The following is a 16043-nucleotide window of genomic DNA, read 5'->3' as shown; positions in this document are numbered from 1 at the left end:
CAGCTTTTCGGAGGGGCCAACGTGGACTTGAGGGGCTGAACAGTCTACTTCCACACTGTAGGACTTCTATGATTTACCACACTTATTTTTGTCCCGGATCTCAACTCCCAGAACCTCCCATCTTCTGCAAATTAAAAGTCCCACTCTGCTCTCTCATGTGTGTTATCTAACTGCTTTATCATTTCTAGTGAATATAGCCCACACCTCACTGCTGCCAGTAATGATTAGATTGGATTACTTACAATGTGGAAACAGGCCCTTCGGCCCAACAAGTCCATACCGACCCTCCAAAGAGCAACACAATGCTGATGAAACAATGCAATACCTGCAGTACTGAAACCCGTGAGGCTTCTAACGATACCAGTTACTAACTCACTGTTCCTTCTGATGCACGGCATTGGAAATACAATGTTGAAGGCTGAATAAAATGAGCAGTTTAACTCAAATCCACCTAACCCTTCACTAGGCTCCCTGCTCAGCACACTTTACTTACTGCTGGTAAACCTTAAACCACTTCATTTCCACAGTGCAATGATTTCCCACTTTCCACCAGAATCCTGGACGCACTCAGTTGCTGTCTCACAATTGAAAGATTTCATTGTAACTTCTGCTTCCAGTAAAGGCAAAACATCTTTGAAAGCTGCTCTCAAAGTTCGGTCTTCACAATCACACTTCTGCTTTCACAGAAGATGATTAGAGTCATACAGCACAGAAACTGAGCCCTCAGTCCATCTCATCCGTGCCGGCCAGATATCCTAAATTAATCTAATCCCATTTGCCAGCATTTGGCCCGTATCCCTCTAAACCCTTCTTATTCACATACAATTACAACATTTAAAAGGCATCTGGATGGGTATCAGCCTCCACCACTTCCTCTGGCAGCTCATTCCAAACATGCACTACCCTCTGTGTGAAAAAGTTGCCCCTCAGGTCCGTTTTAAATCTTTCCCCTCTCAACCTATGCCTTCCAGTTTTGGATTCGCTTGCCATGGGGAAAAGATTTTGGCTGTTCACCCTATCCATACCCCTTATAAAATTCTGTAAGGTCACCCCTCAGCCTCTGATGCTGCAGGGAAACTATCCCTGGCCTATTCAGCATCTCCTTATCGCTCTAACCCTCCAACTCTGCCAACATCCTTGTAATTTTTTTCTGAACTCTTTCAAGTTTCACAACATTGTTCCATAGGAGGGGACCCAGAATTGCGCACACTATTCCAAAAGTGGCCTAACCAATGTCCTGTGCGGCCATGACAATGACCTCCCAACTCCTATACTCAATGCTCTGACCAGTAAAGGAAAACGTACCAAATGCCTTCTTCACTATCATGTCTCCCTGCAATTCCACTTTCAAGGAACTAGAACCTGCAAGGTCTCTGTTCAGCAACATTCCCCATTAACTGTGTAAGTCATGCCCTGATTTGCCTTATAAAATGCAACACCTCATATTTATCTAAATTAAACTCATTCTGCCACTCCTTGGCCCATCAGCCCATCCTATCAATTCTAATTTATATTGAACTTTCTTTCACTCTCACCCCAAAAAGCTGAAAAATCTCCATCCAACACACACTCCCTCCATTCTGACTTTGCTGAACCTAATCCCTGCTGTACCTCATCCTGAAGGGTCTGGTTCATGCTGATCAACAGGCCCACACTCGGGAGGGGGTGGGTGGAATCTAGTTGAAACAGACAGAATACTGAATGGCCTGGACAGAGTGCACATGGGGAAGATGTTTCCATTGGTAGGAGAGACTAGCACCTGAGGGCACAGCATTAGAATAAAAGGGAGACCTTTTAGAACAAAGATAAAGAGAAATCGTTTCAGCCAGAGAGTGGTGAACATGTGGAAGTCACTGCTACAGAAGGCTGTGGACGCCAGTCACTGAGTATATTTAAGATGGAGGTAGATAGGTTCTTGAGTATTAAGGGGGATATCGAGGTTACAGGGAGAAAGTGGGAGAATGGGATTGAGAAACTTACCAGCCATGATTTAATGGCAGAGCAGCCCCGATGGGCTGAGACATCTAATTTATTCTCCTGTGTTTTATGGTCTCTTGCTTTCCTGGACACAGAGAAAGAATTGGAAGCAGGAACAGGCTGTTTAGCCTGTCGAGTCTGCACCAACATAAGTGGATATGAAGATACCTACACCGAGGTGGATAAGCTGGAAATATTTCCACTGGAGCAGAGGAGGTTGAGAGGTCACCTTATCGAGGATTATAAAATCATGAGGGGTATAGATAAGGTGAATGGCGGATATCTTTTCCCTTGGTGGGGGTTCAAGATTAGGCAGAAAATTTGAAGGAGAGAGGAGAAAGATTTGAAAAAAGCATAATGGGTACTTTATTTAAAGTGGTTTGTGTGTAGGATAGTGAAGGCAGTATTTGGTATGCTGTCCTTTCTTGGTTAGAGCATTGGGTAAAGGAGTTGGGAGGTGATGTTGCATCTGTACAGGATATTGGTGAGGCCACATTTGAAATATTGCGTGCAACTCTGGTCTTCTTACCATCAGAAGGATGTTGTGAAACTTGAAAGGGTTCAGAAAAAATTCACCAGGATGTTACCAGGTTTGAAAGATTTGAGCTCTTGGGTGAGGCTAAATAGGCTGGGGCTGTTTTCCTTGGAGTGTCAGAGGCTGAGGGGTGACCTTACAGAGGGGCATGGATAGGGCAAATAGACAAAGTCTTCTGTGAGGTGGGGAGTCCAGAACTAAAAGTTTAGGGCGAGAGGGGAAAGACATAATAGGGAGCAAAGGGGAGCTTTTTCACAAGAGTGACCAGCTAGAGGAAGTGGTGGAGGCTGGTATAATTACAGCATTTGAAAGACATCTGGATTGGTCTATAAATAGGAAGGGTTTAAAGGATATGGACCAAGTGCTGGCAAATAGGACAAGATTAGGATAACTGATCAGCATGGACTAGTTGGACTGAAGGGTCTGTTTCTGTAACCAATCTATACTGGTCTTAAAGCCATTTTTTCTTGCCTTCCCCCATAACCATCCACTTCTTTGTTGTTCAAAAATCAGATGAACTCAGTCTTGGACATATTCAACGACGCCCTAACTGCAGGAAGGCTTCCCCACCTCTCAGCTCAATTCCTCTTGCTAATACACCACTTGCCTTGCTGATTGCTTGCTGCATCTGTCTGACAACTGGCACCGATTGGTGCAGAATGACATCTACATATCATTTCTGATTAAAGGTTCCTGCATTTGCCCTGTGTTTTTCAATTGAGACACAGAACTGAATTCCCTGGATTCACTCCATTTCGCTTCCGTTTCTGCAAGTCAACAGCTGAAGCCGGAATGGAAAATGGGGTGAGAAAAGAGAGCACTGTACTCACAAATGTTGGACAGAGGAAGAAGGTTGCAGTCTGGGCTGAAGCTCAATCGTAACACAGAGACAGAGAGAGAGAGAGAGACTCAGAAGCACATGATCCTTCTTCCGCATCCAGTCTATGGGTTTTCTGTGGTTGGCAGGAGGACCAGTCCCCATCCGGTCCTCCGGAGCGTCCCATTGGTTCACCAAAACAAGACCGTGGGGCGTTTCCCCGTGTCGCATGAGCAACACGAGCAGTATGGAGATGCTGGTTATTACTGACAGATTTTCAGAGTTAAAAATCACCCAATGCCAAGTTATAGTCCAACCATTTATGTATTTATTTCCAATTTATTTGGAATCTCTAGCTTTCGAAGCGCTGCTTCTTCATCGGGTGGTTGTGGAGCAGAATCATAATACACAGTCTCTTGAGCAACAGGATTGCAGAGTCATGGGATGTAATATTAAACAAATGTAGCTTACTTCTATCATCTTTTAGAATGACCACGTTAGTTTTGATTCCTTCATACATAAATCCCAAAACTTTTTAAAAGTTCTCAAGATAGGTTTTCACAATAGGTGTCTTCTCAACCAGATAATGCATTGAAGGTGTTAAGTTAAAGTCTGCCTGTGTCCCAATGTTACGTCAGACTGATTTATATGTGTGTGTGTACCGGGGAAACCAAGTGATCGTGTCTGTGTCTGTGTATGAGTGTAATGGGGTATAAGTCTGTGAGAGGGTGTGTGTGTGTGTACCGGGGAAACCAAGTGACTGTGTCTGTGTGTGAGTGTGAGTGTAATGGGGTATAAGGCTGTGAGAGGGTGTGTGTGTGTGAGCATTTGAGAGAGTGGATGTGTATGAGAGAGGGTCTGCATGAGTGTGTTGGTGTGGAGGAGCATGTGTTTGTGTGAATGCGTGCGTGTGTGCATGTATGTGTGGGAGAGTGTTTAGTGTAGTGGGGTCACCTGTAGTGTGACATGAACCCAAAGTCCTGGTTGAGGCCATCCCCATTGGTACCAAACTTGGCTATCAGCCTCTGCTCAGCCACTTTCCATTGTTGCCTGTCCTGAAGTCTGCCTTGGAGGATGGTCACCTGAAGGTCCGAGGCTGAATGTCCTGGACTGCTGTAGTGTTCCCCGACTGGGAGGGAACATTCCTGGCTGGTGATTGTACAGTGTCTATTCATCCGTTACTGCAGCCTCCACTCGGTCTCGCCAAGATACCATGCCTCAGGACATCATTGCCTGCAGCGTATGAGATAAACAATGCTGGCTGAGTCACGTGAGTACCTGCCTTACTCATGGTGGGTGGTGTCCCCACGTGTCATGATGGTAACATATCATCACTCTAACACATCTTGCATCGTCTGCCATGACAGGGTTGTATCATGTTGCCCTGAAGGCCAGGCAGTTTGCTGTGAACAATGATCTGTTTAAGGTTTGGCGGTTGTTTGAAGTCGAGAAGTGGAGGTATGGGGAAGGACTTGGCGAGGTGCTCATCCGCATCAGTACTATGTTGCAGGCTGCAAAGAACATGACATAGTGTTTCGGCTCCCAAGTAGGACTGGACAATAAAGGGAACCATATTGGTTGCAGCTCATGTCTGTCTCCGAAGATCATTACAGTTTCTCGCTGTGGCAGTTGATGAGTTGAGCATTGTACCCCGTTCTTATGAGAGCATGCTTGTGTACTTCCAAGTGTCTGTCACGTTCCTCCTCACCTGAACAGATCCTGTGTATGTGAAGGGCTTGTCCATAGAGGATGGTTATTTAATATGTTTCACTAGAGAAGTGTAGCACTGTCAGGTTATCCGTGGGTTTGCGGTACAGAGAAATGCTGAGATACCCATCCTTGATAGAGACGCATGTGTCCAAAAATGAGACAGATATGAAAGAGTAGTCCATGGTGAGTGTGATGGTGGGATGAAACATGTTAATATCAGTGTCGTTAGTTCAGTGACTCCTCACCATGGGTCCAGAGGAAGAAAGATCATCAATATATCTGGTGTATAGTGTTGGTTGGAGGTCCTGTGCAGCAAAGAAACACATAAGACTATGGGGTAAATTTGCATTTGCAGAATTATATTTGTAGATACATTCTATTTTGTTCAAAAAGTGCACAATCTGCAGGCAATTACTCCATGTAATATCTTATAAATGTCTACTTTGGAAATAGAACCAGTCTGACTCAAGAAAGGCTCAAACCTCACACCTTTCATGCATTGTCTGAGCTGAGATGTCACCTCTTTTTATAAAACCTTCAGTTATCTTGAGAGTGTGACTTAAAAGAAGTTCTGGGATTTATATATTAATGAACTGAAATCTGAAACCCATTCTAAAGATGAAACACTTCAAAGCAATCTAGGTTTGTTCAATATAACATTCAATGAACTTTTGCTACAAATACTCTGTCTTATGATCCTGCTCCACAGCTACCCAATGAAGGAGCAGCGCTCCAAAAGCTAGTGCTTCCAAATAAACCTGTTGGACTATAACTTGGTGTTGTGTGATTTTTAACTTTGTTTCTAATGAAAACAGCCCACACCTCCCACTGGTGCCAGTAAACTTTACAATGCTGAGGAAATGATGAACCTGCAGTCCTGAAAAATGAACAATTTCGAATAATACGAGCTACACATTGACTGCTCCTTCAATTAGAAACCTCACACTGGAGATTGAAAGAAACGAGCAGCTTTCAAAGAAAAACCTGCTGGATCTCATAGCCTTCCATGTCTGAGTCCTTCGGTAAGTTCAGGTAACCTTTATCGTGGCAAAAGTGAGGATTGCAGATGCTAGAGATCAGAGTTTAGATTAGAGTGGTGCTAGAAAAGCACAGCAGGTCAGGCAGCATCAGAGGAGCATGAAAATCGACATTTCGGGCAAAAGCCCTTCATCAGGAATCAGCTTTTGCCTGGAATGTCGATTTTCCTGCTCCTCAGATGCTGCCTAACTTTTATTGTGACCCACTTTGTTACAGCTTCAGATCTCCCAGCAAAAAGGCACAGAAAAAGTAGCTTATTTGCATTTTTAACAGCTCAAGGTCAAAGCGTACACACTCCCCTGCACCCGACTTCCTTCGCTGTTGGTCAGCTGAGTTGTCCCTTTGTAATTGGATCCTTGGTACAGCCGTAACCCGGAGGAAGTATTGCTTCACTCAGCAATTGCAACCCATACCTTGTCTCCAAGTAAGATTCTCCCCGCTCATTTGCCGAGGGGCTGTCGAGAGTCAACCAGACTGCTGTGGGCCTGGAGTCACGTGTAGACCAGACCAGGTAAAGCCTGCAGCTGAGTGATTCCTTTCCCACAACAGCAGTTTCCTTCCCTAAAACATGAGTGAATCGGATAGGGATGTTTTTCTCATCATGAGGTTCTGAACTCCAGGTTTCTGACTGACTTCCAACTCCACCGTCTGCTATTCAAACCCAGGAGTCCCGAGAACTGAGTTATTAATGCAGTCGATAATAGCATTCGGCTGAAGCTCCTTCAATGGCAGGTGAACTCACTGGTGTCTCTGCAGGTGGGAGGAGCGGGTGAAGCCCTTCCAGCACGGTGAGCAAGTGAATGGCCTCTCTCCGGTGTGGACCCGCTGGTGGGCCAGCAGTGTAGATGACCGAGTGAACTCCCTCCCGCACATGGAGCACTTCTACGGCATCTCTTCCACATGGACCCGCTGGTGTGTCTGCAGATGGCCCGTCTCACTAAATCCCTGTCTGCACACGGAACGGGTGAACAGCCTCTCCCCTCTTCCCCATGTGAACGCGTCTGTGGGGTTCCAACATCGATAGGAAAGGGCATCTTCTCCCACAGTACCAACATTTCCACATGGGGGGAAGCTTTCCTTGTGTCACTCTGTGTTTCAAATTACAAACGGAAAGGGTACACAGTCTCTCCCCACCGTGAGGGGTGAGATTTTGATCCTCCAAGCTGAGTAAATGGTATGAAGCACTTTTCACAGTTAGCGCATTGAATCTCCCTCACTCGGGTGTCTCAGTATTCTTCCTGCCACACCAGTGTCCAAAATCTTTCAAGCAAACAAAAGCAAACATGTCTTCTCGATGTGAATGGCTGCTGATATTAAAGTCCCAGTGAATCAAGTGGCTCTGCCAGAAGTTGATGTATCTTTTGGGTTCAGATTTCTTTCCCCATGTCTTCCTGCAAATAAAATCACAAAATAATTGATCACAGTCAGTCCAGTCAAATGAACATAACATCGGTGACAATTCCTGTAGATTGCCAGATACCTGCTGATCATATATTATCCATGACACAAAAACCCGAAAACCCTCACGCAGCCAGGTAGCGTGAAGTATATATTAAGAGGAAAACTTCATTTAGGTGACAATGACCTGGAACAACCTTCCTACCAAGGGGCTGGAAATGGAGCCGAGTCAAGGTTTTGAAAATGACATGTCAAGGGTGCTTCAGAAAAGAAAGCCAGTAAAGTTGCTGAATGACTTCCTGCTGACCTATTAAATAAAAATTATTACAAGAAATACAGGATGTAATTCCATTACAACATTAGAAGGTGAACATTCATAGCCATGCAGCCTGTACAACAGTGAATATCAGATATACACTATATGAAGCAATCATAAAATCCCTGCAGTGCAGAAAAAGGCCATTTGGCCCATTGAATCCATTGGGTGTAGGAGTTGGGAGGTCACAGTGCAGCTGTCTAGGACACTGGTTAGGCCGCTTTTGAAATATTGCATTCGATTCTGGTTTCCCTGCTATAGGACATGAAGGATGTTGTAAAACTTGAAAGGGTGAAGGACAGATTGATAAGGATGTCGCCAGTGTTGGTTAATTTGTGGTATAAGGAGAGGCTGAATAGGATGGGGCTGTTGCCCCTGGAGTGTCGGGGGCTGAGGGTGACCGGGTAGAGGTTCATACAATCCTGAAGGGTGGGTAGAGTAAATAGGCCAGAGTGGTGGTGGAGGCTGGTACAATTACAGCATTTAAAAGGCACCTGGATGGGTGTGTGAATAGGAAGGGTTTGGAGGGATATGGGCTAAATGCTGGCAAATGGGTCACTAGACTTATATAGGATAGCATGGATGTGTTGGATCAAAAAGTCTATTTCCGTGTTGTATATTTCTATGTCTATTAGATAACAGACGTTTTATTTCTGTTGATGAAAGTATTGTTATAAGTCATAGCTGGGTACTAATACTTAGATGTAAGGGAGTGGGAATTCCACAAGTAGGGCATGATAAGAATCCTGGGAGACTCCAATTCTGGTTTACTATCTAATGAACAACCTTTAAGCATGAGCACCAAATGTGCATTTATGTCTAATTTTCTTTCATTTTTCTTGTTTTATCCCCTGCTATTGTTAAAGTACAGATTTGACATGGCCTAGGGAAGCCCTTATGGACTCAAACCCGTAAGCCTCTCTTTCTTGGTTCGTCCCAAAGATCATACTCTTTGGAGGTCTGGAATAAAAACCTCTTACAGACAGTTTAGTTTAATCTTAGTCATCCCCTTTATTCACTCGTAGCATCACTGTTACAATGTAACACTGATACCCAAACGCTGAACTAACTAGGTTCTAATAACCTAGCAGTGTAGGGTAGCAGCTCTTCAAGTGCCCCAGCAGGCTACTCCAATGTACTGATACAAAGTGGCTTCCTTTATACAAAAGTTTACAAAAACATTGCATGTTCTTAATTAGACAGATAACAGTGAAAGACAATAATTCATAAGGAAGAGAAGTTAATTGACAGATCTGTGTGTGCTTGACTGATCACTCCTACAGGCCTTGAGCTGTCCATCAGGTGGGAGAAACCTACCCAGCTGAGTTAGGTGTCTGGTGCCGAGATAAGTTCCTATAAAGAAGTGCCAGTCTAAACTAAGTGGGAGATGTCATAAGGTAACCTTGCACAGCTCGCATGTCTGATACAATAATTTTTTATTTCAAAAATATATTCATAAAATAATTTGATGGTTTGTACAGTTGGTCATGCCATACATATGTAAACATTTACATACAAAGATCAGAATTTATCATTTTTATATACAGGTCTGTACATTTTTCAATCATATGCCCATATATTGAGCTGAGGTGTCAGCAGAGTCCAAATGACTGCATGGGCCCCCTGTTCTTCATTAGGCAGGCAGACGTTACACAGTGGTCTTTCCCCACCGTGCCTTAGTGGCAGTTGCCCCAAGCTTCAGCGCGTCCCTCAACACGTAGTCCTGGACCTTGGAATGTGCCAGTCTGCAACACTCAGTCTGGGTCAACTCCTTCAGCTGGAAGATCAACAGGTTTCAGACCACCCAGAGAGCGTCCTTCACCAAGTTGATGATCCTCCAGGCACAGTTGATATTTGTCTCGGTGTGCGTCCCGGGGAACAGGCCGTAGAGCACGGAGTCCCGCGTCACGGCGCTGCTCGGAACGAACCTCGACAAACACCACTTGCATTCCTCTCCAGACTTCATCTGCGTAGGCACATTCCAGAAGGAGGTGTGTGACAGTCTCGTCCCCCCTGCAGCCGCTTCGAGGGCAGCGTGCGGTGCGGCAGAGAGTCCGGGCGTGCATAAAGGATCTCACAGGTAGAACCCTTCTCACCACCAGCCAAGCCATGTCTTGGTGCTTGTTGGAAAGTTCTGGCGATGAGGCATTCTGCCAAATGGCTTTGACAGTCTGCTCAGGGAACCACTCGATAGGATCCGCCCTCTCCTTTTCCAAAGGGTCTCAGGGACACTACGTGCTGACCACTTCCTGATGGACTTGTGGTCAAAGGTGTTTTTCTTCATAAACTTCTCCACGAAGGACAGGTGATACGGAACGGTCCAACTACTCGGAGCGTTCCGCGGCAGCGAGGCCAGGCCCATCCTTCGCAACACCGGGGACAGGTAGAACCTCAGTACGTAGTGACACTTGGTGTTTGCGTACCAGGGATCCACACACAGCTTGATGCAGCCACACACAAAGGTGGCCATCAGGGTGAGGGTGGCATTGGGTGTATTTTTTCCCCCGTTGCCCAGATCTTTGTACAGCGAGTCCCTTCAGACCCAGTCCATCATTGATCTCCATATAAACTGGAAGATGGCCCGGGTGACTGCAGCTGCACAGATTCTGGGAATAGGCCAGATCTGTGCCATGTATAATAGCAATGACAGTGCCTCACACCTGATGACCAGGTTTTTTTCCGTGATGGAGAGCGACCGTAGCTTCCATCTGCCCAGTTTCTGCCTCACTTTGCTGATACGCTCCTCCCAAGACTTGGCACGCGCCCCAGCCCCCCCGAAACAAATACCCAGCACCTTCAGGTGGTCGGTCCTGACGGTGAAGGGGATCGAGCATTGGTCGGCCCAGTTCCTGAAGAGCATGGCCTCGCTCTTGCCTCGGTTTACCTTGGCCCTCGAGGCCCATTCGAACTGGTCACAAATGGACATGAGTCTGCGCACGGACAGCGGATCTGAGCAGAAAATGGCAACGTCATCCATGTACAGGGAGGCCTTAACCTGCAGGCCCCCGCTACTAGGAATAGTCAACCCTCTCAGGCTTGCATCCTTCCTGATAGACTTGGCAAATGGCTCTATGCAGCACACAAACAAGGCAGGAGAGAGAGGGCAGCCCTGCCTGACTCCAGATCGGACTGGGAAGCTATCTGATTCCCACCCATTGATTGAGACTGCACTGATGATGTTGGTGTAGAGCAGTCTGATCCAATTGCAGATTCCCTCCCCAAAGCCCATTTTGGAGAGAACATCTTTCATATACCTGTGTGATATCCTGTCAAAGGCTTTCTCCTGGTCCAGGCTGATCAGGCAAGTGTCCAACCCTCTGTCCTGCTTGTAGGCGATCGTATTCCTGAGGAGTGCGATACTCTCAGTGATCTTCCTGCCTGGCACAGCACAGGTTTGGTCAGGGTGAATCACCGACCCCAGAGCAGACCTGACCCGGTTGGCGATTACCTTTGACAGGATTTTGTAATCCGCATTCAACAGTGAAATTGGTCTCCAATTTTTGAGTTCCTCCCTCTCCCCCTTCCGCTTGTAGATGAAGGTGATGATGCCTTTCCTCATGGATTCACTCATGGTACCTGCTCGAAGCATACTGACATACACCTCCGCAGGTCCTGGCCAATCAAGTCCCACAGAGCGGAATAGAGCTCGACCGGTAAGCCGTAGCTTCCGGGAGTTTTATTCTTTTCGAAGGACTCAAGGGCCTTGGTCAGCTCGTCCAGAGAGTTCAGGTTACCTTCATTGCAACCCAACTTTGTTACAGCTCCAGATCACCTCAGCAAAAAGGTGTTGAAAAAGTAGCTGCTTTTTAAACAGCTCAAGATCAAAGCCCAACCCCCCACTTTCTTTACTATTGGTCACCACTGACTTGTCCCTTTGTAATTGGATCTTTGTTACAGCCTTAACCTGGAGGAAGTATTGCCTCACTCAGCGATTTCAACCCATACCCTGTCTCCAAGTAAGTTTCTCCCTGCCCATCTGCCGGGAGGGAAAGAAGTGGGTGGGAGCAGGTGGAGTCAACTACACTGCTGTAGGTCTGCAGTCACGTGTAGGCCAGACCAGGTAAAGGATGCAGCTGGGACGACTGAGAGAACAACAACAGCAGTTTCCTTCCCTAAAAAGGACGTGACTGAATCAGAATGGGGCTTCCCCCGACCCCGCCCAATGGTTTCATTGTTCGATTCTGACCTCCAGATTTCTGACCGAATTCCAAATCTGCGATCTGCTGCGGTGGGATTCAAACCTGGGAGTTCCAGAACTGGGTTGATAGCCCAGTCCATAATGGCACTCAGCAGTCGCTCCTTCAATCCCCCTGTGATAGCACATGAACTCCTTGGTGCCTCCGCAGGGTGGCTGCCCGGGTAAAGCCCTTCCCACACTCGGGGCAGCTGAAGGACCTCTCCCCCGTGTGGACCCGCCGGTGCTTCACCAGGGCGGAGGAATCGCTGAAGGCCTTCCCACATTCGGGACAGCTGAAGGGCTTCTCCCCCGTGTGGACACGCTGGTGCTTCAGCAGGTCGGAGGAATTGCTAAAGGCCTTCCCACACTCGGGGCAGGGGAATGGCCTCTTCCCCGTGTGGACCCGTTGGTGCTTCAGTAGGGTGGAGGAATCACTGAAGGCATTTCCGCACTTGGGGCAGCTGAAGGGCCTCTCCCCTGTGTGGACCCGCTGGTGCGTGCGCAAGTTGCCCTTCTGAGTGAATCCCTTCCCACACTCAGGGCAGCAGAAAGGCTTCTCACTGATGTGGATCCGCTGGTGGATCAGCAGGACGGACATCTGGGTAAAGCCCTTCCCACACTCGCGGCAGCTGAAGGGCCTCTCCCCTGTGTGGACCCGCTGGTGCTTCAGCAGGGTGGAGGAATTGCTGAAGAGCTTGCCGCACTCTGTGCAGGGGAACGGCCTCTCCTGTATGTGGACCCACTTGTGGGTCTGAAGGGAAGAGGAATCGTTGAAGGCCTTCCCACACTCGGGGCAGCTGAAAGGCTTCTTCCCAGTGTGGACCCGCTGGTGCATCCGCAACTTGCCCTCCTGAGTGAATCCCTTCCTGCACTCGGAACAAGTGAATGGCCTCTCCCCAGTGTGGACCCGCCAGTGGGTCAGGAGGGTGGAGGAGGTGCTGAAGGCCTTCCCACACACAGTGCAGGAGAACGGCCTCTCCCCCGTGTGGACCCGTCGATGGGTCTGCAGGTCAGAAGAATAGCTGAAGTCCTTCCCACAATCGGGACAGCTGAAGGGCCTCTCCCCTGTGTGGACCCACCGGTGCCTCATAAGGGCAGAGGAATTGCTGAAGGCCTTCCCACACTTGGGGCAGATGAATGGCCTCTCTCCGGTGTGACTGCGCCGATGAATCTCCAGGGCAGATGGAGCACGGAAGCCTTTCCCGCAGTCACCACACTTCCACGATTCCTCCTCGGGGCGGGATTCCTCAGGTTTCTCCATGGCTGCAGCTTCAGCTGTACACAAATGCGTGTAGAGCCCCTCCTCACCGTGAATTCCTCTTTCCAGGCCGTAGAGCTGTTTCTGGCTTCACACTCAATGCGCTGCAACAGTAGGGTCTCTCATCCAGTCCCACTGATGCTGAAAACGTACTTAAACAGGAACCAAAAAACTTTGCTCCTTCTCACAGAATCACAGTAAAAAATTATTACAGTCTCGATGGATTGAATGACTGTCAGACATTGACGACAAAGTGAGGATTGTAGTTACTGGACTGTCGGTGCTGAAACGTGCGGTGCTGGAAAAGCACAGCTGGTCAGGCAGCATCCGAAGAGCAGGAAAGTTGACGTTTCAGGCATAAGCCCTTCTTCAGTTAATTTTGAAACTTTTGTCCTCAGATCATCAAATACTCTGTAAAAAGAGATTACAAAAGTCATCAGCGTCAGTCCAGGATAGAAATTCAGAACAAGCAACTCTACTTTTGGGGGAACATTCGTTTCCTTCGTTATTCCGCAAAATTGAAAGCACCATCTCACTCTCTCCCTCCCGCTCCCCCTCTGTTCTCACATTAACGTCCCGGGGAAGTGGGGGGGGGGGGTGGAAGCATTAACACCGACACCAGAGAGAAACTGAACATACAGACGTGGCAAATGTTAGTAGAAAGCCAGAGTCATAGAGATAAACAGCACAGAAACAGACCCTTCGGTCAATCTCTTCCATGCCAACCAGATACTCAAAATCAATCTAGTCCCATTTGTCAGCACTTGGTCCATATCCCTCTGAACCCTTCCTATTCAAACACCCATCCAGATGCCATTTAAATGCCGTAATTGTACCAGCATCCACCATTTCCTCTGGCAGCTCATTCCTTACACGCATCATACTCTGCATGAAAATGTTGCCCCTTAGATCCCTTTTAAGTCTTCCCCCCAACCCCGCCTTAAACCTATTACCCCCTAGTCCTGTACTTCCCCATACCAAGGAAAAGACCTTGTCTATTTGACCCTATCCATGCCCCTCATGCTTTTATAAAAAGTCTGTAATGTTACCCTTCAGACTCTGGCGCGATGGGGAAAACAGCCCCATCCCATCCCTCCGTCCCTCCTCACCCGGGTAATTCAGACACATACCTGAGTTTGCAGAGTCTGCCCCCTCCCTGGAATCACTCCAGTTGCTTCAAGTGAACAGATGTTACCCCCACTCCCTCCCGGGATGAAGAGTTGCCCAGAGGGAGGGAGTTTCACTCTGAAACTGACAGGGCCACTTCCGCGTTGTGACGTCATAGATATAGCGAGGGGGCGGGGAAAGGCCGACAACAGCTCCGCGCACTGCGCCTGCGCAGCCCTGCAGTTTGCAACAGGGTAATCCCTTCCTTTCAGAGAATTCCCAGAGTGTGGAAGCAGGCCACTCGGCCCAAGGAGTCCATACCGACCCTCCGAAGGGTAACCCACCTTCACCCATCCCCCTACCACCCTGACTAATGCACCTAACGTGCACATCCCTGGGCACTACGGGTAATTTAGCTTGGCCAATCCAACCTAACCTGGACAAAGTTAAAAATCAAACACCCAACAGGTTTATTTGGAAGGACTGGTGTTAACAGCGCGGCTCCTTCATCAGGTGATTGTGGAGAATAAGGTCATAAGGCACAGAATTCATGGAAAAAACATTACAGCGTCCTGCCATTGAAATTACATATTAAACAGACCGGGATTAAGTATTTCATCGTTTAGAATGGGTTGCAGGTATGTAAGTGGCGACGCATGGCTGCAAGGGTGGAGCGGAGGATCCGGAGGGAGGTCTGTTGCTGGAGGCTTCGGATTTGTTGTAGGTACAGGTTGTCCTGGTTGGGTCCAAATTTTGTTGGTTGGAATGTAGTTCGGAGTCCGTGTGGGATCAGTCGGTTCCTTAGGCAGGTGCTGAGGAAGGAGATGTGGCTGTGGTAACGAGTCTGTTTGAGAACGTGGCTGAAGAGCTTCTGTGCAGAGGAGATGACCTGGGGGGTGCAGTGAGAGAGGGACTCACTGAAATCCTTGTAGAGGGAGGAAGAGAGCTTCTTCAAGGAAGGCATCCTTGCAAGAGGATTCGCAGTAGGTTAAAATCTTCGAGTAAAAAATGAGGTCTGCAGATGCTGGAGATCACAGCTGCAAATGTGTTGCTGGTCAAAGCACAGCAGGCCAGGCAGCATCTCAGGAATAGAGAATTCGACGTTTCGAGCATAAGCCCTTCATCAGGAATAAGAGAGAGAGAGCCAAGCAGGCTGAGATAAAAGGTAGGGAGGAGGGACTAGGGGGAGGGGCGATGGAGGTGGGATAGGTGGAAGGAGGTCAAGGTGAGGGTGATAGGCCGGAGTGGGGTGGGGGCGGAGAGGTCAGGAAGGAGATTGCAGGTTAGGAGGGCGGTGCTGAGCTGAGGGAACCGACTGAGACAAGGTGGGGGGAGGGGAAATGAGGAAGCTGGAGAAATCTGAATTCATACCTTGTGGTTGGAGGGTTCCCAGGCGGAAGATGAGGCGCTCCTCCTCCAGCCGTCATGTAGTTGTGAAAATCTTACATATGTAATTATGTAAAACTTTCTGTCAATTACGTGTGTGCATGCATGAGGGAGAGAAAAAGTCTCTTTCCGTGCTGTATATCTCTATGTCTATACGATAACAGATGCTTTATTTACGTTGGTGTAAATATTGTTGTAAATCACAGCTGGGTGATAATAGTTAGATGTGAGGGAGAGAGTATTCCTCAAGTAGTGCACTTATAAGAATCCTGGGAAAGCTCTATTTCTGGTTTACTTCCCAATGAAGAAACATTTGGGACAGCA

General features: G+C 47.7%; 1 protein-coding gene across 1 annotated transcript in view; it reads right to left on the bottom strand.

Annotated features, from left to right (window-relative positions):
* The window catches only part of LOC132807536 (zinc finger protein 208-like), a 55344-nt gene that overhangs the window by 26349 nt on the left and 12952 nt on the right, over positions 1-16043 (bottom strand). Inside the window, exon 3 of the mRNA XM_060821645.1 lies at positions 12108-13314. Coding sequence (XP_060677628.1) covers positions 12108-13314 — 1207 coding nt within the window. The remainder of the gene's footprint in view (positions 1-12107; positions 13315-16043) is intronic.

The sequence above is a fragment of the Hemiscyllium ocellatum genome (genome assembly GCF_020745735.1).
Source record: "Hemiscyllium ocellatum isolate sHemOce1 chromosome 27 unlocalized genomic scaffold, sHemOce1.pat.X.cur. SUPER_27_unloc_18, whole genome shotgun sequence".
NCBI lineage: Eukaryota > Metazoa > Chordata > Chondrichthyes > Orectolobiformes > Hemiscylliidae > Hemiscyllium > Hemiscyllium ocellatum.
The sequence above is the reverse complement of the archived record's forward strand: the minus strand, read 5'-3'. Positions and strand labels throughout refer to the sequence as shown.